Source organism: Heterodontus francisci, chromosome 34 (assembly GCF_036365525.1).
Source record: "Heterodontus francisci isolate sHetFra1 chromosome 34, sHetFra1.hap1, whole genome shotgun sequence".
NCBI lineage: Eukaryota > Metazoa > Chordata > Chondrichthyes > Heterodontiformes > Heterodontidae > Heterodontus > Heterodontus francisci.
Genome location: NC_090404.1, coordinates 19,189,841 through 19,217,653, shown reverse-complemented (window position 1 = coordinate 19,217,653; position 27,813 = coordinate 19,189,841). Strand labels below are relative to the sequence as shown.

At 44.2% G+C, this 27,813-nt stretch overlaps 2 protein-coding genes and 1 non-coding gene across 3 annotated transcripts; 1 reads left to right on the top strand and 2 right to left on the bottom strand.

Moving 5' to 3' along the window:
* Nucleotides 1-1,596: 1,596 nt before the first annotated feature.
* Nucleotides 1,597-5,603, bottom strand: LOC137348692 (probable G-protein coupled receptor 139). Its single transcript, XM_068013949.1, has 3 exons — nucleotides 5,502-5,603; nucleotides 4,190-4,289; nucleotides 1,597-2,507 (listed from the first exon to the last, which is right to left on the bottom strand). Exons 1-3 carry the CDS (start codon nucleotides 5,601-5,603, stop codon nucleotides 1,597-1,599), a joined length of 1,113 nt encoding a protein of 370 aa, XP_067870050.1.
* Nucleotides 5,604-20,207: 14,604 nt separating this feature from the next.
* trnar-ccu (transfer RNA arginine (anticodon CCU)) lies at nucleotides 20,208-20,280 on the top strand. Its single transcript has one exon. It is a non-coding gene; the product is annotated as a tRNA-Arg (tRNA).
* Nucleotides 20,281-25,080: 4,800 nt separating this feature from the next.
* LOC137348691 (probable G-protein coupled receptor 139) lies at nucleotides 25,081-26,873 on the bottom strand. Its single transcript, XM_068013948.1, has 2 exons — nucleotides 26,744-26,873; nucleotides 25,081-25,988 (listed from the first exon to the last, which is right to left on the bottom strand). Exons 1-2 carry the CDS (start codon nucleotides 26,871-26,873, stop codon nucleotides 25,081-25,083), a joined length of 1,038 nt encoding a protein of 345 aa, XP_067870049.1.
* Between the last annotated feature and the right edge of the window lie 940 nt (nucleotides 26,874-27,813).

The following is a 27,813-nucleotide window of genomic DNA, read 5'->3' as shown; positions in this document are numbered from 1 at the left end:
ATTGGAATATTATCTTCAGTATCGATGGTGCAGTCCAGTCTAGTTTGACTTTGGCCATCCTGGTTGACGCATGATACGATGATAACGGTGTTGTTGATGAACCGCAGCAATCAAACTCTATCAAGTATTTTATAACAGACACAGACAGGAGGCGAGGAATATCAGGTCTGTGAAATTAATTGCTGTGCTGCCACAGACATCTTGCATTGCTTTGCTGGGGTGCGATGCACCATCAGCTGTTTCCTGTGCGGCCTGCCGTGCATTCCATTCGTGAAAGATTGCATACATGTCAGAGAGCTGTCAGTAGACGCTACGATGTCATGCTGCAGACCCAGAGGCTGTGACAGGACTGCCTGCACACTTGTTGCAGCCTTTGTGCGGTCATGTTATCCAATCAGCTCATCTCTCTTTGAGAATGTAGCAGGACTCTCTGGAAAATTTAAAAACTCATCACAACTCTTCCAACAATGACACAGAGTACATCCAGACACTTGGCAATCGCAGAAGTTCTGAAAAAAATACTTTACCTGCAATTTGGGTTCCTGGCCCAAAAAGGAACTCGAGTGTGGGGTCCATTTTGCATCTCCGCCTCTGTTGCTTGTAGGGTGATGTACATTATCTTGACTTGCCTGGTCCAAATTCGGAATCTGGGTCACATCGGCCGGTCAGGATAGCGTCGACTTCCGGCACTTGCGGGGGACGCCTCCTCTTGGATTGCCTGACGGGCCACACAGGCAGCAAGTGACGGTGAATCGTGCCCCAGCAAAGTGACGCTGGACCTCTGCATCACCGCTGCAATTATCTTCATTCCCCTGATTCCGAAAGGTCTCCGCCACTGGGAATTTCCTCGCCTTCTGCCTGGGTCTGTTGCAGACTAATTGATAGTCGTTATTTTTGATCAACAACTTTATTATCATTGAATCATGCGACAACCAGGATCATTGATGATAAACTAGACAGGAGTGCACAGTCGACAGTGAAGATAATATTCCCATTCAATTTGATGAGTTTTTTTAATGGTTTGGGTGTTTATTGTTTGTATCACTTCACGATTGGGGTCTTTCGTTAGACTGACTTGTCTTGTGACACAAGCATGTTGTCCTAATTGGCCAATTCAAAGAGTAGAAGGCGGACTATCAGGTGCTTTGTCTTTTCGCACTAGAAATCCCTTTGTTCATCTGTTTATGGGAACAGGAGTGCGGCTGGGAGGCGGTGCCCAGTGAGCCGTGAAAAATACATGGGGACGATATTCTTATTTCAGACCATATCCTACCCTCATGATCCAAACCATACCCAGGAGGAATATTGTGGTTCCTTCAGTGAACAGTTAAACTTCGCATCCAATAACAGATCAGGAGTCAGAGTTTCTGTCTCCCGCATGAATGTTGAGATATGCCGGGGCCCTTGGAGCTGGTGGGTCTGCACCACACCTGAGGAAGAAAACTGGATACTAACTGAGAACATGTCGCAACAACTGACGCAGAGTTCCTCATGCGCAGTGGACAAGTGTACCAGGAAGTGGAGGCCGTTTGTGTTATGGACAAGAAAAGCAATTGATGGAATATAATGTGCAGTATATGCTGTATTTTATTATCTTCATCCTCTAAATAATTTAACAATTAGACTCATTGGATATTTCACCCCCTTATTTAACTCGGCTCGGAATTGTGTTTGGGTCCCTGCATAAATGAACGGGTTGATGCAAGAACTCAAAAACTGAAGCATATATCCGCTTTCCTCCAGAATAACATTTGATTTGTCGAAATTGGAACCGGAGAAATAATTAATGCTCGCAATTCGGACGTAAAGAAAAGTTATAAGATGTAACAAATATAACAGGATGAAACTACAAGAGACACAGAAGAGTAAAATGATGGAGTTTTTCCGCTTCTCCATCTCTGGGTCACTCTGTTTCTCTCCATTACTGTGGGCCCGGAGTCTCCTGCGAGCTTTACTGGCCACTAGAATGTGTCTGACGGTCAGAGCATTGAGCAGTAAAAGCAGAACGAATGGGAGACAAGGGTTTAAAATGCGGTGAATCCATTCAAATATGTCCCATGCAGGTGACGTATAAAATATTGATTTTATGCGGCAGAACCAAGGTATATTTTCAATGATATACAAAGGTTCAAATATAAAGTACCAGAAGATATTATTTAAACAGCTCAGTGCACACACCGTTCCTATAACCCGTGCTGCTGTTTTCTTGGAGCAATATTTTATTTTCAGCTTCTTGCAACAAATCGCCACAAATCGATCAAATGTGAAAACGACCGTTAACCAGACAGAACTATCTATGGCTGCAAAGTTCAAGACGACACGCAGACTACATAACGGTGTGATGGACAGGAAACTGAGCGGGAAATAAATACCAGCAATCCGGTTTAATATCACAGCGGTGATAATGACCAGGAGATCCGTCACAGCCATGGACACCAGGTAGTAAGTGATACATCTGGTGAGACCGCATCTTCCTCGGGGCAGGATCACAATCACTGCCAGGTTAGCTGTAATAGAGAAAGAAAGAAGAGGTTGAGAGAGAAAATGAAACGAGGGAGATTGTGTGTGCGTGCGAGACAGAGCGAGAACGGGATCGTTACTGTCTGACTCCCAACAAACTGTTCCTCTTTACAGCAGTTTTTGCTAAATTTACAGCTTTGACAAGTGATACTGGGTTGGAAATGATCTGCTCTGTTTCTATTCTTAAAGTAGTAAACCGGATGAAAAATAAATCAGGCCAAATGACATCGAAATGTTAAATTAGAAAGAAACAGATCAATGAGGCATCAGAAACGGATCAAAATCAATGTGGGAACATCAAATGAAGAAAGGTAACAACAGTAACCTATCACAGAAGATATTTAAGAGGGTAAATAATGCAAAAAAAACCCCATTAAGTGTGGAAACTAAAAAGTATGTAGGAAAGAAATGCGTTTAAAACGGATTATATTCCACTGAGCATCATAAACGCAGTCATCTGATGAACTACTGTAAAACTATTCGCTGTTGACAAATTCGGCAGTCAACTTGCTCAAAAAGATCCTCAGAGAGGAGTGAACAGACAATTCGCATTCTTTGACTTTGCAGAGGGGATGTTGCTGAGGGCACTCGTGCGCTTCTCCTGATAGTTACCTGTGATCATCAGCATCAATCTGAACCATCGGAACTGGCAGAAGACGGGGTCTCATTCGGGGAAAGTCACTGAGACAATTCAGCACTTCCTCAGTCCTGCGGTGTGCCTTCGATATAAATGATTAGCTTAGTCCTATAGTGGATATTGAAAGTAAAGCTTATGCCTCAGATGCGAGAGATGGCACCAATTATGCGGCTTCACTCAATGTGGAGAACAGAGTAAAGATGGGAACAGCCCGGGACGTTACCAGGTGCAAGAAACAGAAGGAAAGTCCAGACTCAGCAGCTGTCACTGTGGAACCGATACATAGCAGCTGAGGTGGAAGAGCAGAGCCGGGCTCCAGCAATAAGAGTTAGAGACTGAGAGCGAAAAAAAACTGTGCTCTGTGAGTTTGTGGCAAATGCAGACCATTCATAAAATTGTCACCGATACATTGCTGATATTTGTGTCAACAACTCGATGCCTAATAATGTCCTGCAGTAAATTCATTCATTAAATTCAGTGAGTAATTATTCAATGGTTCAATACTCTCAATAAATAAATTACTTGTGGGAATTAATCTTTCGCTGCCAATATCGGTAACTGAATTGATCTGCATCACACTGTGATGGTAGTGGGGTAAATGAGAGGAATTATATAATTAAAGGGATGAAATTGTAAGATAGCTTACCGTTAAAGGGGAGAAATTACACCACTAAAGGGAAAAAATTTCAGCATTACTGATGAGAAATTATATCAGTAAAGAGAAGAAATTATATCGTTAACATTGAGAATTAATACTGTAAAAGTGGGGAAATACTGTAAAAGAGGAAAATTCAACCAGTTAAAAGGTAAAAATTGTCCCGCTAAAGGGGAAAGCTATGCAATTAAAAGGGAAGAAATTATACTGTCAAAGGGAAGAAATTAAATGATAGAAACTACCCCATTAAAATGGAGAAATTATGACATCAAATGAGAGAAAGGATATTTAATGCTACAGAAAAACGAAGGGTAAAAGGAGAAGTGACACAGCTATAAAATGTTCACTGTAATTAATAACCAACTACAATACTTTACCTGGGACTCCGATAGCAGCGAGGATGGGATAGTAAATGGCAAGCGCCAAACCTGTTGGTGATACGTGCATTTCTGTCACAAGCTCCGAGCGCCTTCTGCACTACACAGAAAGATTGTCATATTTATACCTGATGTCAGGCTCCAGGGAGATAATTAGATGGTTTAATCTCTTACATTAATTACTCTAATTGAAACAGTCACATTAGTGAAGTTGAAGTCGGGTTTATGTTTATGTTTAAATGGAAGGACGTGTTTTTAAAGTGATCTGACACGGAGCTAAAATGAAATACGCAGAGACTACAATATGATCGTAGTTGCATTTCTTCATAAAACGCGCTAAAAAATAAAAAAGGCAATTGAAATGGTGAAAGTAAACGCTGTACACGAGGAATTATCGGGTTTAGCCCCCACAAGGCTGAGTTAGGGGGTCTCAGCATAACAGAAAATTGCGGGGTTCTGAACAAGGAGGATAACTAAAAATTGTAAACTGCTCTACACACATTTAAACAATATATGAAAAGTCAGGATAGGGATAAGGGCACTCGGGCAAGCACAGGATAAGCTGAAAGGTAATGGTAGCATTACCTTTCAGGTAATGTGGGGCGGCACAGTGGCGCAGTGGTTAGCACCGCAGCCTCACAGCTCCAGCGACCCGGGTTCAATTCTGGGTACTGCCTGTGTGGAGTTTGCAAGTTCTCCCTGTGTCTGCGTGGGTTTCCTCCGGGTGCTCCGGTTTCCTCCCACAGCCAAAAGACTTGCAGGTTGATAGGTAAATTGGCCATTATAAATTGCCCCTAGTATAGGTAGGTGGTGGGGGAATATAGGGACAGGTGAGGATGTGGTAGGAATATGGGATTAGTGTAGGATTAGTATAAATGGGTGGTTAATGGTCGGCACAGACCGAGTCTGTGGGCTGAAGGGCCTGTTTCAGTGCTGTATCTCCAAATCAAAATGGCCAAAATATTGAATAATTAATTTCCATCCGTGTTTACCAGGGACATTAACAGTGTGGGCATGACATTAAATGACAGGGTCAACAATAAATGAAGGCAATGAAGATAAAAAGAGAGGGTTGGTTGATATAGCAATAAATGTAGAGAACATAAAACCTCTGATCTGAATGGATTGTTTCGATGCACGCTCTACGGTGCATGGGACAACCTGGCAGAGGCACGATATATATATAAAGAGACGTGCATTGGTATACTGTCTTTCATCAGATCAGGACATCCTAAAGTGCTTTACAGCCAATGATGTAATTTTGAATGTGGTCACTTGTGTTAATTTAAAAAATGCGGAAGCCAATTTGCACACAGCAATATTCTGCAAACAGCAATGTGATGACCAGATAATCAGTTTTCTTTTTAAGTGATGCTAATTCAGGGATGAACAGCAAACCCTCACTTCTCGCCATTTCTGCAAGAGACTGACAATTAGACTGGTTTTAGAAACCGGACTGTACAGGTAGACCACAGAGGGATTTTGCAATATTTCGCTCTGATGACTCAGAATCGACCAACCCCTTTTTCCCTTCAGTTCGGCAGCTCCCAAAACAGCTGAGACCTGGACCAGCAGCGGCTGGATTCGGGATTAGGGATCCTGAGCTGTTTTCGAGGCCAGACCCACAGCAATGTGGGTCCTCTTAACTGCCCTCTAAAATGGCCTAGCAAACCACTCACTTGTCAAGAACAAATCGGGATGGAAAACAAATGCTGCCTTTGTCAGTGCTGCACATATCCTATGAAAGAAAAAAACATTCTGGAGTCCATTCTGAAAATGCGTTGCTTGTTTTTGCTGGATTACCTCTGCTTGCTCAAATCAGCAAATCATATGAGCATCGCTGGCTCATCAATAATTGATCTTGAGACCTTCTTGAACCGCTGCAGTCCATGTGGTATAGGTACACCTCCAGTGATGTTAAGGAGGGAGTTCCAGGCCTGTGACCCAGTGACAGTGAAAGAACAGTAACATATTTACGTCATGTTGCTGCGTGGCGTCGAGGGGAACGTGTAGGTGGTGGAGTTCCCAAGCTTTTGTTGCCCTTGGCCTTCAAAGTGGTAAAGGTCACGGGTTTGGAAACCACTGTTGAAGGAGCCTTGGCTTTGTAGTTGAAGAAAGCTGTAGACCGCAGGAGTATATCAACGGGCTAGTCAGAGGGGTGGTGCAGTGGCAAATGGAATTCAATCTGGAGAGGTGTGAGGTAATGTATTTGGGGAAGAGTAACAAGGCAAGGAATATACAACAAAAGGTAGCAGTAGAGAGAAACAAAGGGAGCTTGGAATGCATGCGCACAGATCCCTGCAGGTGGCCTGTGTTGTCGTGTGCCTTTAAGTGGAATTGAGAACATAAGGAATAGGAGCAGGAGAAGGTCATTCGGCCCCTCAAGCCCGCCCCACCATTCAATAAGATCATGGCTGAACTGACCCAGACCTCAACTTCTCTTTCGATATTTCAAAAATCTATCTACTTCCTCTTTAAATACTTTCAGTGATCTAGCTTCCATAACTCCCTGGGGTAGAGAATTACAGACATTCGCTAGCCTCTGAGAGAAGAAATTCCTTTGCATCTCAGTTTTAAATGAGTGTCCCCTTATTCTGTATCTAGGTCCCCAGTTCGAGATTCCACCACTAGTGGAAACATCTTCTCAACATCGACCCTGTCCAGCCCCCTCAGAATCTTGCATGTTTCAATAAGATCACCGCTCATTCTTCTAAACTCCAATGAATAAAGGCCTAATCTGTTTACCCGTTCTTGATAAGTCAACCCCTTCATCCCAGGAATCAGCCTAGTGAATCTCTTTAGAACTGCTTCCAATACCAGTATATTCTTTCTTAAATACGGGGACCAAAACTGTACACAGTACTTCAGGTGCGGCTTCACCAACACCCTGTACATTTGTAACAAAACTTGTCTATTTTTAAACTCCAACCCCCGAGCAATAAAGACCAAAATTCCATTTGCCTGCTTAATTACTAGCTGCACCTACATGCTAACTTTTTGTGTTTCATGCACAAGAACACACGGATCCCTCTGTGCTGCACTTTTTCGGAGTCTCTCTTCATTTAAATAATGCTCTGCCTTTTGATTCTTCCTCCCAAAGTGCATGACCTCACACATTCCTAAATTTATTCATTTAGAGGTACAGCACTGACACAGGCCCTTCGGCCCACTGAGTCTGTGCTGCCCAACAACCGCCCATTTTTACTAATCCTATATTCCCTACTACATCCCCACCATTCTCCTACCACCTACCTACACTAAGGGCAATTTACAATGGCTAATTTATCTACCAACCTTGGCTGTGGGAGGAAACCACAGCACCCAGCAGAAACCCACAGAGTCACAGGGAGAAGTTGCAAACTTCGCACAGGCAGTACCCAGAACTGAACCTGGGTCACTCGAGTTGTGAAGCTGCAGTACTAACCACTGCCCCACTGTGCCACCCTACTAAAGTTAAGTCGATCTCCCAAGTTTTTGCCCACTTACTCAACCTATCGATATCCCCTTGCAGATTCCTTATGTCCTCATCACAACATGCCCTCCCACCTAATTTTGTATCGTCAGCAAATTTGGATATATTACACTCTGCCCCCCTTCGCCAAGTCATTAATATAGATAGTTAATAATTGAGGCCCGAGGACTGATCCTTGTGGCTCTCCACTAGTTACGTCTTTCCGACCTGAAAAAGACCCATTAATCCCAACTCTCTGTCTTCTGTGAGTTAACCAATCCTCAATCCATGCTAATACATTACCCCCAATACCGTGAGCTTCTATCTTGTGCAATAATCTTTTACGGAGCCCTTTATCGAATGCCTTCTGGAAATCCAAATACACTACATCTACCAGTTCCCCTTTATCAACTCTGCTTGTTATATTCTCAAAGAACTCTAGAAAATTTGTCAAACATGATTTCCCTTTCACAGAACCATGTTGACTCTGTTTGATTGAATTAAGCTTTTCTAAATATCCTGCTATTTCTTCCTTAATAATGGACTTGGCATTTTGCCAACACCTGATGTTCGGCTGACTGACCGATAGTTTCTTGCTTTTTGTCTCCCTCTCTTCTTGAATAGGGACATCACATTAGTGCTTTTCCAATCCGCTGGGACCCTCCTGGAATCCAGTGAGTTCTGGAATATTTCGACCAATGCCTCCACTATCTCTGCAGCCACTTCCTTTCAATCCCTTTGATGCAGGCCATCAGGACCTGGCAACTTGCCTGCCTTTAGTCGCATTAGTTTCTCAAATACTTTGTCTCTCGTGATAGTGACTGTTACGAGACCTTTCCTCCCACTAGCTACTTGCTTATCTGATATCTGTGGGATGTTTATAGTGTCCAACATGAAGACCAGTGTAAAATATTGTTTTAGATTAGCTGCCATTTCCCTGTTCCCCGTTATCAATTCTCCAGTCGCATCATCCAAGGGTCCCACGCTCACCTTAACTACTCTCTATCTTTTGATATACCCATAGAAGCTCTTGCTGTTGTTTTTATATTTCTTGCCAATTTACTTTCATAATCATTTTTCTCCCTCTTTATTAGCATTTTAGTCATTCGTTGCTGGTTCCTAAAAATTCCCAATTTTCTGGCCTACTACTAGTTTCTGCTACTTTGTTTGCCTTAGTTTTTGATTGGATACTCCCCTTGACCGCCTTTGTTAACCACAGGTAGTTCATGCTTCCCATCGGCTCCTACTTTCTGACTGGGATAAATTTTTGCTGTGCGTTATGAAATATCTGCTTAAATGTCTGTCACTGCTCATCCACTGACATTCCTCTGAGTCTAGTTTCCTAGCCCGCTTTCAAGAACTTTTTCTTCTTACCTATGTTGTTTGAGTTGGGGTACAGAATATGAAGCTTCACTACGAAATTAGCCTCCCATTATTGTCATGAAGAGGCAATTCAATTTATTCTTAAAGTGGACTGAGGTAGAGTTGGGCAAGCTGGGTTGTCATAGTACTGTGATAAATATTGGTAGGATGATATCGCACACGGTTATTTGCAGGTTACAATACCACCAGGAAATCAATTACCAGTCCGGGGTCGTGCGTACAAGGTTCCAATGCGATAGGGGTATCAATTACAGGGTCATCATTAAAGCGGTGTAGAAGTTACAAGGTCACTATAAAGTGGGAGCATCAAATACAGGGTCATCACTACAGCGGGGTATTCGTTATAAGATCAGCTTTAGGCTGAGTTCTCACTTACAAGGTCACTGTTAGACTCATGTGATTAGGTGACAGCATTATTCGCTGCAAACTTTGCATTTTCCCTGTCACTCCCTTCCTTCCTCATTAGCACCAGCAGTGGTGCTACCGAGCTACTCTTGGTGATGGACATTGAAGTCCCCCACCCAGAGTACATTTTGTGCCCTTGCCACCCTCAGTGCTTCCTCCAAGTGGTGTTCAACATGGAGGAGGACTGACTCATCAGCTGAGGGAGGGCGGTAGGTGGTAATCAGTAGGAGGTTACCTTGCCCATGTTTGACCTGGTGCCATGAGACTTCATGGGGTCCGGAGTCGATGGTGAGGACTCCCACCCTACTGTATACCAACCACTGTGCCACCACCTCTGGTGGGTCTGCCCTGCCGGTGGGGACAGAACATACCCGGGGATGGTGATGGCAGTGTCTGGGACATTGTCTGTAAGGTATGATTCCGTGAGTATGACTATGTCAGGCTGTCAGTGGGACAGCTCTCCCAACTTTGGCACAAGCCCCCAGATGTTAGTAAGGAGGACTTTGCAGGGTCGACAGGGCTGGGCTTGCCGTTGTCGGTGCCGGGTGTTCCGACCGGCTTCATTCCTTTTTATAGACTTTGTAGCGTTAGATATAAATGAGTGGCTTGCTAGGCCATTTAAGAGGGCATGTAAGAGTTAACCACATTGCTGCAGGTCTGGAGTCACATGTAGGCCAGACCAGGTAAGGACAGCAGATTTCCTTCCCTAAATGTCATCAGTGAACCAGATGGGTTTTTGCAACAATCGACAATGGTTTCATGGCCATCATTAGACTAGCTTTTTAATTCTAGATTTATTAATTAGATTCAAATTCCACCTTCTGTTGTGGTGGGATTCGAACCGGTGTCCCCAGAAAAATACCCTGGGTCTCTCGGTTACTCGTCCAGTGACAATACCACTATGGCACCACCCTGGCAGCAAAAGCAGGAAAACAGATTATTATCTGAACGGCTATAACTGAGAGAGGGGAATATGCAGCGAGACCTGGGTGCTTTCGTACACCAGTCGCTGAATGTAAGCATGCAGGTGCAACAGGCAGTAAAAAAGGCAAATGGTATGTTGGCCTTCATAGCGAGAGGATTCGAGTACAGGAGCAAGGATGTCTTGCTACAATTATACAGGGCCTTAATGAGGCCACACCTGGAATATTGTGTGCAGTTTTGGTCTCCTTATCTGAGGATGGATGTTCTTGCTATAGAGGGAGTGCAGTGAAGGTTTTCCAGACTGATTGCTGGGATGGCGGGACTGACGTAAGAGGAGAGATTGAGCTGGTTAGGATTATATTCACTGGAGTTCAGAAGAGTGAGGGGGGATCTCATAGAAACCTATAAAATTCTAAAAGGACTTGACAGGGTGGATGCAGGAAGGATGTTCCCGATGGTGGGGGAGTCCAGAATCAGGGGGTCATAGTCTAAGGATACGGGGTAAACCTTTCAAGACTGAGATGAGGAGAACTTTCTTCACCCAGAGAGTGGCGAGCCTGTGGAATTCACTACCACAGAAAGCAGTTGAGGCCAAAACATTGTATGTTTTGTATGTTTTCACGAAGGATCTTGGGTCTAAAGAGATCAAAGGTTATGGGGCGAAAGCGGGAACAGGTTACTGAGTTAGATGATCAGCCATGATCATAATGAATGGCGGAGCAGGCTCGAAGGGCCGAATGGCCCACTCCTGCTCCTAGTTTCTATGTTTCTAAAAAGAAAGAGAGTAACTAAGGTGAGCGTGGGACCCTTGGATGATGCAGCTGGAGAATTGATAACGGGGAACAGGGAAATGGCAGATAATTTAAATCAATATTTTGCATTGGCCTTCACAGTGAATACGATAAACATCCCACAGATATCAGATAAGCAAGGAGCTAATGGGAAAGATCTTGTAACAGTCTCTATCACGAGGGACAAAGTATTTGACAAACTAATGGGACTAAAGGCAGACAGGTCGCCATAACCTGATGACCTGCATCGAAGGGTTTGAAAGGAAGTGGCTGCAGAGATAGTGGAGGCATTGGTCGAAATATTCCAGAACTCATTGGATTCCGGGAGGGTCCCAACGGATTGGAAAATCACTAATGTGACGTCCCTGTTCAAGAAGAGAGGGAGACAAAAAACAGGAAACTATCGGCCAGTCAGCCTAACATCTGTTGTTGGGAAAATGCTAGAGTCCATTATTAAGGAAGAAATAGCAGGTCATTTAGAAAAGCTTAACGCAAATCAAACAGAGTCAACATGGCTTTGTGAAAGGGAAATCATGTTTGACAAATTTTCTAGTCTTCTTTGAGGATATAGCAAGCAGAGTTGATAAAGGGGAACTGGTATATGTAGTGTATTTGGATTTCCAGAAGGCATTCTATAAAGTGCCACATAAAAGATTATTGCACAAGATAGGAGCTCACGGTATTGGGGGTAATGTATTAGTATGGATTGAGGATTGGTTAACTCACAGAAGACAGGGAGTTGGGATTAATGGGTATTTATCAGGTCGGAAAGACGTAACTAGTGGAGTGTCACAAGGATCACTCCTCGGGCCTCAATTATTTACTATCTATATTAATGACTTGGAGGAGGGGGCAGAGTGTAATATATCCAAATTTACTGACGATACAAAAATATGTGGGAGGGCATGTTGTGATGAGCACAAAAGGAATCAGCAAGGGGATATTGATAGGTTGAGTAAGTGGGAAAAAACTTGGCAGATGGAATTTAATTTAGGAAACTGTGAGGTCCTGCACTTTGGTAGGAAGAATCAAAAGGCAGAACATTATTTAAATGAAGAGAGACTCCAAAAAAGTGCAGCACAGAGGGATCTGGGTGTTCTTGTGCATGAAACACAAAACGTTAGCAGACAGGTGCAGCAAGTAATGAAGAAGGCAAATGGAATTTTGGCCTTTGTTGCTATTGGGTTGGGGTTTAAAAATAGACAAGTCTTGTTACAACTGTACAGGGTGTTGGTAAGGCTGTGCCGGGAGTACTGTGTATAATTTTGGTCCCCGTATTTAAGAAAGGATAAGACTGGAATTGGAGACAGTTTGAAAGAGATTCACTAGGCTGATTCCTGGGATGAAGGGGTTGACTTATCAAGAACAGCTAAACAGGGTAGGCCTTTATTCATTGGAATTTAGAAAAATCAGGGATGATCTTATTGAAACGTGCAAGATTCTGAGGGGGCTTGACAGGGGAGATGTTGAGAAGATGTTTCCACTAGTGGGGGAATCTCAAACTAGGGGACATAGTTACAGAATAAGGGGACACTCATTTAAAACTGAGATGCGAAGGAATTCCTTCTCTCAGAGGGTAGCGAATGTCTGTAATTCTCTACCCCAGAGAGTTGAGGAGGCTAGATCACTGAAAGTATTTAAAGAGGAGGTAGATAGATTTTTAAACTATCGGGGAGTTGAGGGCTATGATGAGCTGGCAGGAAAGTGCAGTTGAGGTCTGGGGCAGATCACCCCTGATCTTATTGAATGGCGGGGCAGGTTTGAGGGGCCGAATGGCCTACTCTTGCCCCTATTTCTTATTTTCTTATATTAAATGGTGCCACTTGTTTGCTGATGCATTGTTGTCATCCTGGAATTTTCATAGATATTACCACGTAGAGAAAGGTTGTGTCAGCCAACAAATCCATTTTGCTGTTTATGACCCAGATTAGAATTAGTCCTAATCCCACACGCCCGCTAATTCCCCACCCTATTTATCTCCCTGTCATTCAAACACTATTCGAACCAGTTTTTCAATATTGACATGGTTTCTGCTTCAATCACTGGATCTGCTCATACCTTTCACAGCCTCACAACCCTCTGTGCAAAACTATTTCTCCTGCCTGTAAATGCACCCTATCTATATTTCCACACACGAGGTAACATCCCAGTGACTGAAATGTAACCTCTCTGTGACCTCAGCACCATTCATTCCTATCGTATCGAGCCAAGCAAAAACATAATAAATGCACATTATATACGAACTTAAAACGCAATGAAAAGTCCCAAAGCGCTTCACAGGAGCACTAGCAAACAAAAGTTGACACTGGCCCACATTAGGAGATATTAGGGCAGATGACCAGAAGCTTGTTAAACGGGGTAATGTTTCAGGAGGGTCTCAAGGTGGAAAGACAGTGACAGAGGCAAAGAGGGAATTCCAGTGTTTACAGCCCCGGCAGCTGAAGGCACGGCCACCAATGGTGTTGCCAATGATATTGATGTGGGAAGTAGGACGATAGCAATAGTGTGGAATGTCAAAGGAGATGGTTACACTCTGTCTTGTTGGAACTTATTATGGAATGAGGATCATTTATAAAACAGCTAAAGATCGGTGGTCTTCGACATTGCCCCGTGGAACGCCAGCAGCGATGTCCTGGGGCTGTGTTGATGATGGAGCGGGAATGTCTGGAATGCATTTGTCCTGCTTCCTGTCGACAGAATATACCTAGAATCACAGAATCATAGAATGGTTACAGCACAAAAGGAGGCCATCCGGCCCATCATGTCCGTCCCAGCTCCCTGCAAATGTAACTCACCTAGTCCCACAACCACACAGTGTTCAGGTTGAGGCCGGAGTAGTGTTTTATACAGATTTATCATAACTTCCTTGCTTTATCGCTCTATGCTGCTATTTATAAAGCCCAGGATCCCGTACACTTTTTTACCCCCTTTCTCGACCTGCCCTACCATCTTCAATGATTTATGTGCCTATATCCCCAGATTCCTCTGCTCCTGAACCACATTAAGAATTGTACCCTTCATTTAATATTGCCTCGCCTCGTTCGTCTTACCACTTCACATTTCTCTCTGTCATTAAATTTTGTCTATCATTTGTCCACCCATTCTGCCAGACTCTCTATGCCATATTGAAGTTTATCATTATTCTCCTCACAGTTCACAGTTTCAAATTTTGCAATTGTGCCCTTTATCCCCAATTAGGTGATTAATAATATATCACAATGTCCTAAAACCAGACTGGGGAACACCATGCTGTACCTTCCTCTGGTCTGAAAAATAACTGTTCACCACTACCCTCTGTTTCTTTTCACAGTCAATTTCGCATCCATGCTGCTACTGTTAATTCTGTTGCATGGGCGAGAGCTTTGCTGAAAAGCCTGCTATGTGGCACTTTATCAACTGCTTTTTGGAAGTCCATATAAACCACATCGACTGCATTACCCTCAACTACCCTCTTTTTTACCTCATCAAAAACCACAAGCAACTTAGTTTAACATGATTCAGCCTTTGAAAATCCATGCTGGCTTTCTTTAAATAATCCCCATTTGTCCAAGTGAATGTTAATTTTGCCCTGAAGTATCGTTAAGAGGTTAAACAGACTACACTGTAGTCGCTGGGACTATCCTTATACCCTTTTTAAACAAGGGTGTAACGTTTGCAATTCTCCAGTCCTCTGGCAATACCCTTCACCTATGTGGATTGGAAGATTATGGTTAGTGCCTCAGCAATTTCCACCCTCAGTATCCTTGGATGCATCTCATCCAATCCTGCTGACTTATCAACTATGAGTGCAGCCACCCTATCTAACAGTTCCGCTTTATCAAGCTTTTCCCAATCCAATGTCTCAACTACCTCCTCTTTCACCATGACTTGGGCAGCATCTTCTTCCTTTGATAATCAAATGCAAAGAATCTCAGCAAAGAATCCCCCTGATACCATGTGTAAATCCGTTTTTAAGTTCCCAATTGGCCGCTCTCCTCGTTTTAACACCCTTTTACTATTTATATGCCAATGAAAGACTTTTGGATTCCCCTTTATGTTAGCTGCTGGTCTCTTCTCGTGCTCTCTCTTTGTATCTCTTATTTTTTCATTTCCCTGTGAAGCTTTTATATTGAGCATGGTTCTCATTTGTATTACCACCTGCCAGCTGTCACATGCGTTCTTTTGCAGCTTCATCTTACTCTCTATCGCATTCGTTGTCCAAGGAGCTCTGGATTCGTTTGCCTGACTCCCCGCCCCCCCCCCCCCCCCACGGAAAGGTACTTTGACTGTCACCTTCTTTCAAGGGAGCCCATTGTTTGGTTGCAGATTTGTCAATCTTTGATTTCAATTTACTTGGGACTGATCCATTCTTGCTCCAGTGAAGTTGGCCCTCCCCCAATGGATTATTTTCACTTTGCATTTCTCCTTTGCCTTTTCCATAGCTAACGTAAACCTTCTGCTACTGTGATCACTGTCCCCTAAATATTCCCCGACTGACAATTGATTCCACTTGACCCACCGCATTCCCCAGAACCAATCTAACAATGTCTGTTTCCTCATTGGACTGTAACATATTGATGTGGTAAATTTTCATGAACACACTCTCGAAAATATTGCCCCCCCCCCTCACGATTACTATCCTAGTCTATTTAAGGATCAATTCCCACATTATAACTATTCTATAATTCTTACAGGTTTCTGTAATTTCCCTGCAAAATTGCTCCTCTATATATTTCTCACTAGTTGGTGGCCGATAGAATACATCTAGCAATATAAAGGTACACTATTATTTCTTAGCTCTACCCAAATAGATTCTGCACTTGACATGTCTAGAACATCCTCTCTTGCCAGCACAATTATGTTCTCCTTCATCAGTGCTGCCACTCCTCCTCTTTTTTTTCCTTCCCTACCTTTCCTGAGCACCTTATATACAGAAATATTCTGTACCCAGTCCTCTCCTTTTCAGAGCCAGGTATCCGTTATCCCCACAATAACATAATTCCACCTGTTATCTGCGCCTGCCGGCCACCGAACCTATCAACACACCTTATTTTTCATACTGTACGATTTGGCACCGTGCATAGTGAACGGAATGGAGACCATGATTACATTCCCTATCACTCTGATCCCACCTAATATCTTGCTATTTCCTACTTTATTTGAGAGATACAGCACTGAAACAGGCCCTTCAGCCCACCGAGTCTGTGCCGACCAACAACCACCCATTTATACTAACCCTACAGTAATCCCATATTCCCTATCACCTCCCTACACTCGGGGCAATTTACAACGGCCAATTTACCTATCACCTGCAAGTCTATTGGATGTGGGAGGAAACCGGAGCACCCGGTGAAAACCCACGCAGACACAGGGAGAACTTGCAAACTCCGCACAGGCAGTACCCAGAATCGAACCCGGGTCCCTGTGAGGCTGCGGTGCTACCCACTGCGCCACTGTGTATTGTATGTCTCTCTCAATTCTCTGTAGACCTTTATTTTCAAATATTGCCTCCAGGTCTCCACTCCCCAGGTTTAAACCTTCACCAACAGTACTGGCATATCGCCCCACAAGGACATTAGTCCCAGTTCTGTTCAGCGTAACCAACCAGTTCAGTACCGGTCTCCAGAACTAGCCCCAGAATCTGAAGCCCTCCCTCCAGCACTATCTGTATAGCCACATATTCCTCTGCTCTATCCTCCTATTTAGATCCTCACTTGCACGTGTTACCATGAGTACTATGGAGGGTATTACCTTTGAGATTCTGCTTGCTTGTTTCTTTTCTAGTTCCCTAAACTCTGCCTAAAGACCGGCACATCTTTTTCTATATCTGCTGAGCAACATCAATGTATCGAACCTCTGCTTTCCTCACATTGAAACACAGTGTGAAAATGTGCACAATTTCAAAGCTAAGCAACGTGTAGCAGATTGGAAGAAGAGTGTGACTGTGGATAATGGACAGTGGGAACAGCTCTTTCACATTCATGCATTCAGTATCTGGAAGAAGCAGGAAGGTGAGATCCTGAAGCCTATTTATTATGTTAACTGAAAACCCATCGCTTCTCAATGTCCTGCATTTTTCATTTCCACTCCCTGCTTTCGTGGTAAAGCTGGGTTTCATGAATTCGCTGTGTTTGAATCGGGCAGCTAATTCACCTGGGAACGGGACGAGTGCAGAGAGATGGCGTAGAGGCAGCGACAGAAGCAGAAGGAGATGCCACATGAATCGGGCAGAATTTTATGCGTGCCAGTTGTTTCTGTTGATGTATGAAGGCCGTGCGTTGCACGGTTGCACGTTTGCAGATGACACACTGCTGGGTGGGGGTGTGAGCTGTGAGGAGGATGCAGAGAAGCTCCAGTGTCATTTGGACAGGTTGTGTGAGTGGGCAAATACATGGCAGATGCAGTATAATGTGGGTAAATGTGAGGTTATCCGCTTTGGTGGCAAAAAACAGAAAGACAGATTATTATCTGAACGGCGATAGATTGGGAAAGGGGGAGGTGCAGCAAGATCTGGGTGTCCTTGTGCAGCAGTCCCTGAAAGTAAGCAAGCAGGTGCAGCAGGCAGTTAAGAAGGTAAATGATATGTTGGCCTTCATAGCGAGAGGATTCGAGTACAGGAGCAAGGATGTCTTGCTGCAATTATACAAGGCCTTGGTGAGACCACATCTGGAGTATTGTGTGCAGTTTTGGTCTCCTTATCTGAGGAAGGATGTTCTTGCTATGGAGGGAGTGCAGCGAAGGTTCACCAGACTGATTCCTGGGATGGCAGGAATGACGTATGAAGAGCGATTGGGTCAATGAGGCTTGTATTCGCTAGAGTTTAGAAGAATGAGCGGGGTTCTCATAGAAACCTACAACATTCTAACAGGACTGGACAGACTAGATGCAGGAAGGATGCTCCCGATGGCGGGGGAGTCCCGGACCAGGGGTCACAATCTAAGCATAAGGGGCAAGCCATTTTGGACTGAGGTGAGGAGGGATTTCTTCACCCAGAGAGTAGTGAACCTGTGGAATTCTCTACCACAGAAAGCAGTTGAGGCCAAATCATTAAATATATTCAAGAAAGAATTATATGCAATTTTTAGGGCTAAAGGAATCGAGGGATACGGGGGGGAAAGCGCAAACAGGGTGCTGAGTTTGTTAATCGGCCATGATCGCATTGAATGGCGGTGCAGGATGGAAGGGCTGAATGGCCTACTCCTGCTCCTATTTTCTATGTTTCTATTTTTTATGTTGCATTGCACGTTTCACAGGAGCCACTTTGATTAGGTTGGTGAAATTTGGAAATTGAAACTTGCACATCTGCAGCTTTTGGTGCTATTAAGAGTGCCGCCGCTTCTCTTTTCCAGACTCTCTGCTCTCAGAGATGAACTCGAGGATTTCCTCCCCACACCATAACCCTTACCAATCTCACAGACTCCCCGCCCCGCTGAGATTGTTCTGCCTGGTTTCACCGGTTCAGATTAATGCTTAAATCTGTTGTTCGTTCTGTTTTTATCGGCTGATATCACTGTGATGGTTGGTAACGGTGCCATTATATTGGTTATCCAGGCGGAGTGAAGCCTGCACACTCCCATGTACCTGTTAATCTGTATACTGGCGGCTGTGGATATTTGTCACATCACAGTCAGTGTACCGAATATATTGGCGAATATAGTGTGAGCAACGAGAAAAGCATTTCATACTTTCACTGCATGAGCCAAACATTCTTCCTGCCCAGCCTCCTGAATGGCGAGTTTATATCTTTATGTATCATGGCTAATGATCGCGATGTTGCTCTTTGCAACCCACTGCGATATTCAACCAGAGTCACAGCAGAAATTCTGAAAAAGAGCCACTTCATTCTCTCGACATAAACTGCTCCGTTGCTTTAGCGCCCGTTGGACTCACTCTGCGGCTGCCCTTTTACAGATCAATGGTGATTGAGATTATAATCTGCTCCCACATGACAGTGGGCAGGTTATCATGTGGGGATATCTCACTGAAGAGCACGTTCTACACATGTGAGACGGTCACTGACTGCTCGGCTGTTCTCTGTTTCATTGCCTCCAGTTCTTGTAAGATCGGGTTTGCTGCTCTGAAGATTAATTCATAGGTCGGGTGGCGGATTGAAGATCCAGACCTGCGTCTCGGACATGTGTGTTTCCTGTCCATATTCTGTGTCCATTTGTCTCAATGTTGTATCCGACAGATTTAAATCGCTGTCGCGCAATACCCACATGTTGATTGTGATTATCACGATATTATCTCCCCCGCTCTCCATTCCCATCATTTATGATGATGGGAGAAAACAGATCAGGGCACGGTTCAGGGCCGAGTTATAGAGGATACAGAAAGATCGAGTGGAAGCCAAAACGAGAGCTGCTGCCATTATCTAATTCGAGTCCATGTAGATGGAAGATTTGTTTCTTGCTCCCTGCACCAGTGGTTATATGGAGGATGATAAATTGTAGGGAACATGCGTAGGAAATGTGAACACCCACCCACACACATTACACACAGATACACACACCCACACAAACGTACACACACATTTACTGACACAGTCCAGTCTTTGCTTCTTACTCTGATGTGACTCACAATAACTCTCAAGGTCTCCAGATTCATTTACTGTAGGCAGCATACCCCGGTATTTTCCTACATTTAAACTTGCAAATCTGCAAACATTCTGATTGGAATTGACTTCAAATGTAGCATAAGCTCCATCACAGGGGCAACACTGCAATCTAATGAACACATCTAATTCTCCAATCTAGTCCTTCGTGTTCTCCAATATTAGCCTGGTTAAACTCGAATATTCAGCTGCACTAAGTGTTTGCTGGACTGTTGCAAACTTCACAGATTTGGATTTGAAGTACTATAACAATATTTTAATGTCTTTATGGTGTTGAAGCTGGGATTAATTTTCTTGATTTTAGATATGAAAATAGATTCAGCTTATTATGGTCTGCAGACTTAGGCACTGACACATTATTGAGCAGACACTTTAATGCCTGGAGCAGCATCCAGCACGTTCAGAGTGTGCAATGGGCTAACTGCAGGGTGATGGTATTTATTGTTCGCATCCTTGCAACCTACGCAAGCGGCCCCAGTGGCCTAATGGATAAGGCACTGGCCTCCTAAGCCAGGGATTGTGGGTTCGAGTCCCATCTGGGGTGTATCAGCCGACGTTGAGGAATTTTCTTAACTTTGGACCCAAACTCAGCAGCTTCTCTTCAGCTCCATTCTGACTTGCTTTCCACTGCCGCAATTTGATCCCCACTGAGGAACGAATGGAAAATTGACATCAGGTGGCAGGACCACATCTCCAACGCAGAAGTCTTCGAGGCAGCCAACAGCCCCAGCATGTTCCCCCGAGCAGCCAGCGGTGCTTGAGATAGCTTGGCCATGAGAGCCACATGGAAGATGTCAGGATCCCAAGGACGTATTGGAGAGCGAGCTTGTCACTGGTATCAGACCCAGCGGCCATCCATGTCTCCACTTTAAAGACATTTGCCAACGCAACGCGGAGTCCTGCGACAATGAGCACCATTCATGGGAGCCTGCGATCTCCACAGCTATAAAGACGGGTCTGAACAGAGGCGGGACGAAGAGACCCAGCAGTTGGCAGGAAAAGAGACAGAAGTGTAAGAGAGCCAACTGTAAAACAACCCCGACAACCAACTTCATCTGCAGCGCCAGTGGAAGAGTCTGTCACTCTAGAATTGGCCTTTATAGCTACTCCGGGCGCTGCTCCACAAACCACTGACCACCTCCAGTTGCTTACCCATTGTCTGTCGAGACAAGGAGGCCAAAAAGGAAAGGAAAGGCAAATTGACACGTGAAATCCCAAATTTGTGCTGAGTTCATCTCCTCCAGTGGAAGGGGCGTAAAAACGCGTTGCATTTGGCTTGGGTGTTGCTGGGTGAGGGAGAGTTAAAATCGACCAGCGCTTAAATGACTAACCAGCACTGGCAAGGATCACGTGTACATCTCAGTGACAGCTTCGATTAGTACAGCACTAAACTGGTCAGTGCTTCCCTCTGCAACTGACAGCTCCTTGTCATAAAACAGAATGACTGTGGTTGGAGAGCAGCACCGTTATCAGGTGGAGTTATTAGCCGATACGGTTTGTTTTATGATGAAGCGATGCATTGATATTTAAAAAGTGCTTTCATTGTAGGAATGAATTCAATCGCCAATGACATTCTTGTAAATCGCTGTGTTGTTGGTGATGAAACAGTGACTAGCTGAATGTTCAGTTGGAAATAAAAAGTCGAATCATTTCTCTGTGTCTCTGCCACACCCCAAAACTAATCGCTGTAAAATATCAATCCCATCATCCAAAATCTACTCGGAACATATGGAGCCATTTCAATAAAATATAACGCAGTTCGCAGCTTCCAACCCTCTTGTACCCAACTCCTCATATCAGAGCTGGAGCCGGTGTTCCCTGAGCCCAGAAGTCTGATATCAGCAAATTAATTCACGAATCACAGCGGTTGACTTCAACACCTTCCAGTTCATCCTTAAAGATCTCACTCTGTTAGAGAGATGGCGGGTGGAGGATTGGACCCGAGTCCATTCATAGGAATTAGGGAAGGGAGAGCTTTCATACTCGGAAAAGGTTCTTAAATACAGAAATATCAGTAGAATTGCTCATAAGCAAACTGTAAAATATCTGTGAATAAACAAGCGTGAAAATAATCATCTAGAAGCTGACATTTAGAATTGTCTCCGCTTGAAAGGGAAAATAACTATTTAATTGAGCTTATGGAAGTGCTGTTGTAGCTGAACTTACACCTGCCGAGAATATACGGCTGCCCTTAAATTACTTAAGTGATTCAGACCTTATGCAGGAAGAAAGACAATAAAAACGACAAAGCAACCCCATCAAGCATGCTTAAAATGAAAATGACCACACTAAATGTTCAAATCATGTTATATAGAGGAGATAAAGGGCGAGAAATCCGTTTTTAGCAGTGGCACAAAACGGGCACCCTTTCTACGCAGTACCTGATATTTAATTCAATTGGCAGCAATGTTATTGGTTATTGGTGAGTAGGAACCACTTGATAGCACTATCGATAGCACCTTCTGTCACTTTGAGGGCAGACGGATGTGGTGATAATTGACGGGATTGAAATTGTCCTCCTTGTTTGTGTTTGGGACATTCCTGGGTAGTTTTCCACATTGTCGGGTAAATGCCGGTCTTGTACCTTTTCTGGAGCATCTTTCCTAAGGGCGGGTCTAGTTATGGACCACGAGTGGTCACTGCTACTGCCAGGATCTTGCCAGGGCCCATAATCCTAGCTGTATCCAGTGCCTTCAACCATTTCTTGACATCACGCAAAGCGAATTGAGCTGGCTGAAGATTGGAATCTATGGTAGTAGGGACCTCAGGAGGAGGCGAAGACGGATCATCCATTCAGCATTTATGGCTGTTGATAGTTGCATAAATGCTTCAACCTTGTCTATTGCGGAGACTTACTGGCCTCCGCCATCATTTATGATGGGAATGTTCTTGGAGCCTTCTCCTCCTTCCACTTGTTGTTTTATTGTCCAACACCATTCAAAACTGGATGTGACTGGACTTTGATCTGATCTGTTGGCTGTGGGATCGCTTAGCTCTGTCACTAGCATATTGCTTCCATTGTTTTGCATGAATGTCGTCATGTGTTGCAGCTTCACCAGGTTGGCATCTCATTTTCAGGTACACCTGCCATTCTCTTCTGCACTCCTCATTTAACAAGGGTTAGGGCCATGTCTTCCGGGTCGTGGTAGTGTCAGGGATATGCTGCATTACAAGGTGTCAAATTGTGGGGCAATAAAATTCTGCTGCTCCTGATGGCCCATCGTGCCTCACAGTGCCCGGTTCTGAGCTGGATCTATCCCATTTAGCATGGTGGTATTGCCACACAATACAATGGAGGATGTCCTCCATGTGAAGACCGGACATTGTCTCACAAGAACTGTGTGGTGGTCACTCTTACCTATACCGTCACTGACAGAGGCATCTACGACAGGCAGATTTCTGAGGACGAGGTCTAATAGACAGTTCTCTCTTATTAGTTAATTCTCCACCTGCCGCAAGCCCGGTCTGGTAGTTACGTCCTTCAGGGTTCCGCCAGTAGTGGTACTACCGAGCTACTCTTGCTGATAGACATTGAAATTCCCCCATTCTCAGTGCTTCCTCTGACTGGTGTTCAACATGGAGAATTACTGATTCATAGATATGATGCAAGTGAACGTCATGCTCGGCCATTTGCGAGATTAGTGAAGAGTCAACCCCATTGCACTTTCTCTGAAATCACACATAGACCAGACTGGTTAAGGACGTCAGATTTTCTCCTCCAAAGAACATAGTGAACAAGTGGGTTTTTTTTTTTGGTAACAAACCCGTCGTTTTGTGTTTTTTTTTAAAAATTCCAGCTTTATTTAATTAACAGACAGATTTCTGACGACGAGGTCAAATAGAACGGAGGAATTTGATCTCATGCATTTGGAACATTCATCCAGGTGTCACGATTGCACATCCACTAACATAACCGCCCTTACATAATCTACTCACAGAAAAAGCTTTTGAGTCTGAGCGTCAAGGAAAATATTCCAAACGAAGACTTTTGTTAGGCAAGTGTATCAATGGTGACGGAAGGAAGGTAGATGAAAATAATATGCAGATTATCAATGATCTGATTGAATGGGAGACAGGCTGGAGGGGCTGAATGGACTTCTCCTACTATAATATGTTTCTTTCTATGTGTCAACACCTTTAAGGGAGGAGAGGGAGTGGAAATAGCGATTGTGCAACAGAACCCAGCCAGAGTCAGCACCTTCAGGGGAGGAGAGAGAGGGGAACCAGTGAGTGCAGCACTGAAACCAGTTAGAGTCAGCACCTTCAGGGGAGGAGAGAGAGGGGAACCAGTGAGTGCAGCACTGAAACCAGTTAGAGTCAGCACCTTCAGGGGAGGAGAGAGAGGGGAACCAGTGAGTGCAGCACTGAAACCAGTTAGAGTCAGCACCTTCAGGGGAGGAGAGAGAGGGGAACCAGTGAGTGCAGCACTGAAACCAGTCAGAGTCAGCACCTTCAGGGGAGGAGAGAGAGGGGAACCAGTGAGTGCAGCACTGAAACCAGTTAGAGTCAGCACCTTCAGGGGAGGAGAGAGAGGGGAACCAGTGAGTGCAGCACTGAAACCAGCTAGAGTCAGCACCTTCAGGGGAGGAGAGAGAGGGGAACCAGTGAGTGCAGCACTGAAACCAGTTAGAGTCAGCACCTTCAGGGGAAATAGAGGGGAATCACTGAGCGTTGAACGGAACCCAGCTACAGTGTTTCAGAATATTCATGGATTTGATGGGGTAGATAGAAAGAAACTCGTTCTTCTGATTGTAGAGTCCACAATAAGGGAGCTTAATGTACCATTAAAGTTAACTCAGTCAAGGGTGATTTCCAAAAGCACTCCTTCACACAAAAGGTAGCGGATATCTGGAATTCTCTCTCCAAACAGCTTTTGAGACTGGTGGTCGATTGAAAATTTGAACACAGGATATGAAGGAAAGCAAGGCTTGTAAACCGATTTAATATACTGACCATCCATGATCTAATTGAATGCTCTAGGGGTTAAATGGCCTCCTTCTATTCCTATGTTCCTTCATAACAGTACCTTCAGGGGAAGGAGATGGAGGGGAATCCTGAGTGTACTACTGAACCAAGCAGTTTGGATGTTCTATCTGTGGGAAAAGAATTCAAGCATCAGTGTGACTGGAAAAGCACCAAGAAACACATATACTACAGGGAGAACCCGTGCACGTGTTCTGTGTGTGGATGAGGTTTCAACTGATGTCCAACGTGGAGAGACACAAGGACACCCTCAAAATGGAGGAACTGTGGGAATGTGGCAGGGGAGGCAGTTTGTGAAAAGCACAAGGACAGCAATGTTTGGCAAAAAATGTGCAATTGATGTTGGATTGTACTATGTTCATCACTTAAACAATTTAACGATTAGACTCAGTGGATACTTCATTCCATTTTTTAACTCCTCTCTGAATATTCTCTGGGTCCCAGCATAAATAAATGGATTGACGCAGGAACTCAAAAGCTGAAGCATAAATCCACTTTGGTCCAGAATATAATTTGATCTATTGAAATTGGAACCGGAAAAATAACGAAATTTCGCAATTCGCACATACATGAAATTTATAACAAATAACAAATATAACAGGATGAAACTGCCCGAGATACAGAAGAGTAAAACAATGGAATTTCTCCGCTTCTCCATCTCTGGGTCACTCTTACTCTCTGCATTGCTGTGGGCCCGGAGTCTCCTGCGACCTCTACTGGCCGCCAGAATGTGTCTGATGGTCAGAGCATTGAGCATCAAAATCAGAAAGAACGGGAGACAAGGGGTCGAAATGCGGTGAATCCAGTCAAATGTGGCCCATGCAGATGACGTGTAAAATGTTAATTTTACACTGCAGAACCAGGGTATATTGTTAATTATGTACAAAGGTTCATATATAAAATACCAGAAAGTATTTTTCACACAGCACAGTGTGATCACCGTTCCTATAACCCGTGCTGCCGTTTTCTCGGTGCAGTATTTTATTTTCAGCTTCTGGTAACAAATGGCCACATATCGATCAAAGGTGAAAGCGACCGTTAACCAGACAGAACAGTCTATAATCGCATAGCTTATTGCAAGATGGAGTCTGCATACCGGTGTGATAGACATGAAACTGCCTGGGAAATAAATACCAACAATTCGGTTTAATATCACAGTAGTGATCATGAGCAGGAGATCCGACACTGCCATGGACACCAGGTAGTAAGTGATGCATGTGGAGAGACCGCATCTTCTTCGGGGCAGGATCACAATCACTGCCAAGTTAGCTGTAATAGAGACAGAGAGAGTAAGAGAAAGAGGGAGTGTGCCAGGGATAGGCACCAACTTGCTGCATCGTGGACATTTGACAAAGTTATTGACTCAGCCACGGGCATGGGGGCAATTAATTTGTATGTAAAGTGCATTGCCAACCTCATACCATCAAAACACAGTCCGATTTAAAACGCATTTCTCCCTACTTAGTGAGTACCTGGCATTGTTTGTGCTTGCACAAGCAGTCAATGTCTGTCTACACACTTAATGTAACGATGCAGAGAATGCAGATAGATGTCCATCTGTCAGGTGTGATCTTGATCTCTTTCTCTCCCTTCTTGCTCTCTCTCCCGTCTCTGTGTCCATCCCTCTTCCTTCTCTCTCCCCTCTGTCCATCTCTCTCTCTCCTCCCCCCTCCCCCTCCCTTCCGCCCCCTCCCACACTCTCCCTCTCCCTTCCTCTCTCCCTGTGACAGTTGCAGAGAGCGGGAACTCTCCCCAATGCAGCTTTGTGATTGGTCAGTTTGTAAGGAAAATCGCATCCATTAGTTTCACAGCTGACAGGATCTGGAACCGTGTCTTCCGAACGGGTTTTTCCGGCGAGTTCCGATTTGTTTTTCAGCCTGCCAAAAAGCCAATAACTTGTCCTGAGCTCGGAAGCCGCTGTTACCGCCCCTGTCAGCTGGAAAACAGACGACTGTGAATTTTTATTTTAAAGTTGGACTTGTCTGCAAAGAATTCAATGGGAAATTTCTCATTCCTGAAATTACCAATCGGGGACCTCACTATTTTTACAAGGGACACTGGTGTACCAGCATGTTGCCGACCCGTGGAGAGGCATTTATGTGAGCAATTGTGAACAGGAAAGTTACTGGTCCAAGATCCAACAAAATCATTCATTTCACAGGATTTTGTGTGAAATTCAGTTTTGACACCTGATCCAGAGTGGAGAACCTCTCTTAACCTCCGGGCATTTGTTTCTGTGTTTAAAATAATCATCCAGTTTGAAAATATGACATGTCAACAACATCGGAATGTAAAATCATGCAGTCAAACATAATGGAGAGCAAGAAGACATCGGAAATCCATTGAAACCTAAAATGGGAACATCAAACAGACAAGGAAAATGACATCAGTAACATATTCTAAAAGATATTTAGGAGGGTAAATAATGCAATAACCGATATTAAAAGCGGAAACTAACAGGGAATTAGAGAAGACATGCATTTACAATGGATTATAACCTGCTGAGGACCTAAAAGACCCTCATCCAAAGAATTACTGTAAAATTATTGTTAGATTGGAAGGTCAACTTGTTTGGAATAGACATAGAAATTGAGCAATGGACAGTTAGTGTTTCCTGACTGTGGAGGGGATGTTGTTGAAGGTGTGGTCTTAACTCTGGCCAATTCTCCCGTTCCTCAGCTATGAACGTTCTTGTTGATCTGGACTCGCACAAGTGGTGGATTATGAGGTCGCATTCGAAGAAAGGTCCTTCTGACAGTGCAGCAGTTCCTCAGTACTGATCTGTGCTGTCTGTCATGGATGATCAGCTTAGTCCTACAGTGGGTATTGAAATTAAAACTTTTTGACTCAGATGCGAGAGATGCCACAAGTAATACAAAATATGCAGAAACGATTGAAGACAGGAACAGTCCAGGACATTGTCAGGGGCTTAGAGAAGAAGGAATATCTGCACTCAGTAGTGGTCACTGTGATGCTGTGAAGCTACAACACAGGACAACTTGCATGCCAAACAGCGTAAGCAGCATGCCACAGACAGGGCTAAGCCATCCCACAACTAATGGATCAGATCCAAGCTCTGCAGTCCTGCCACATC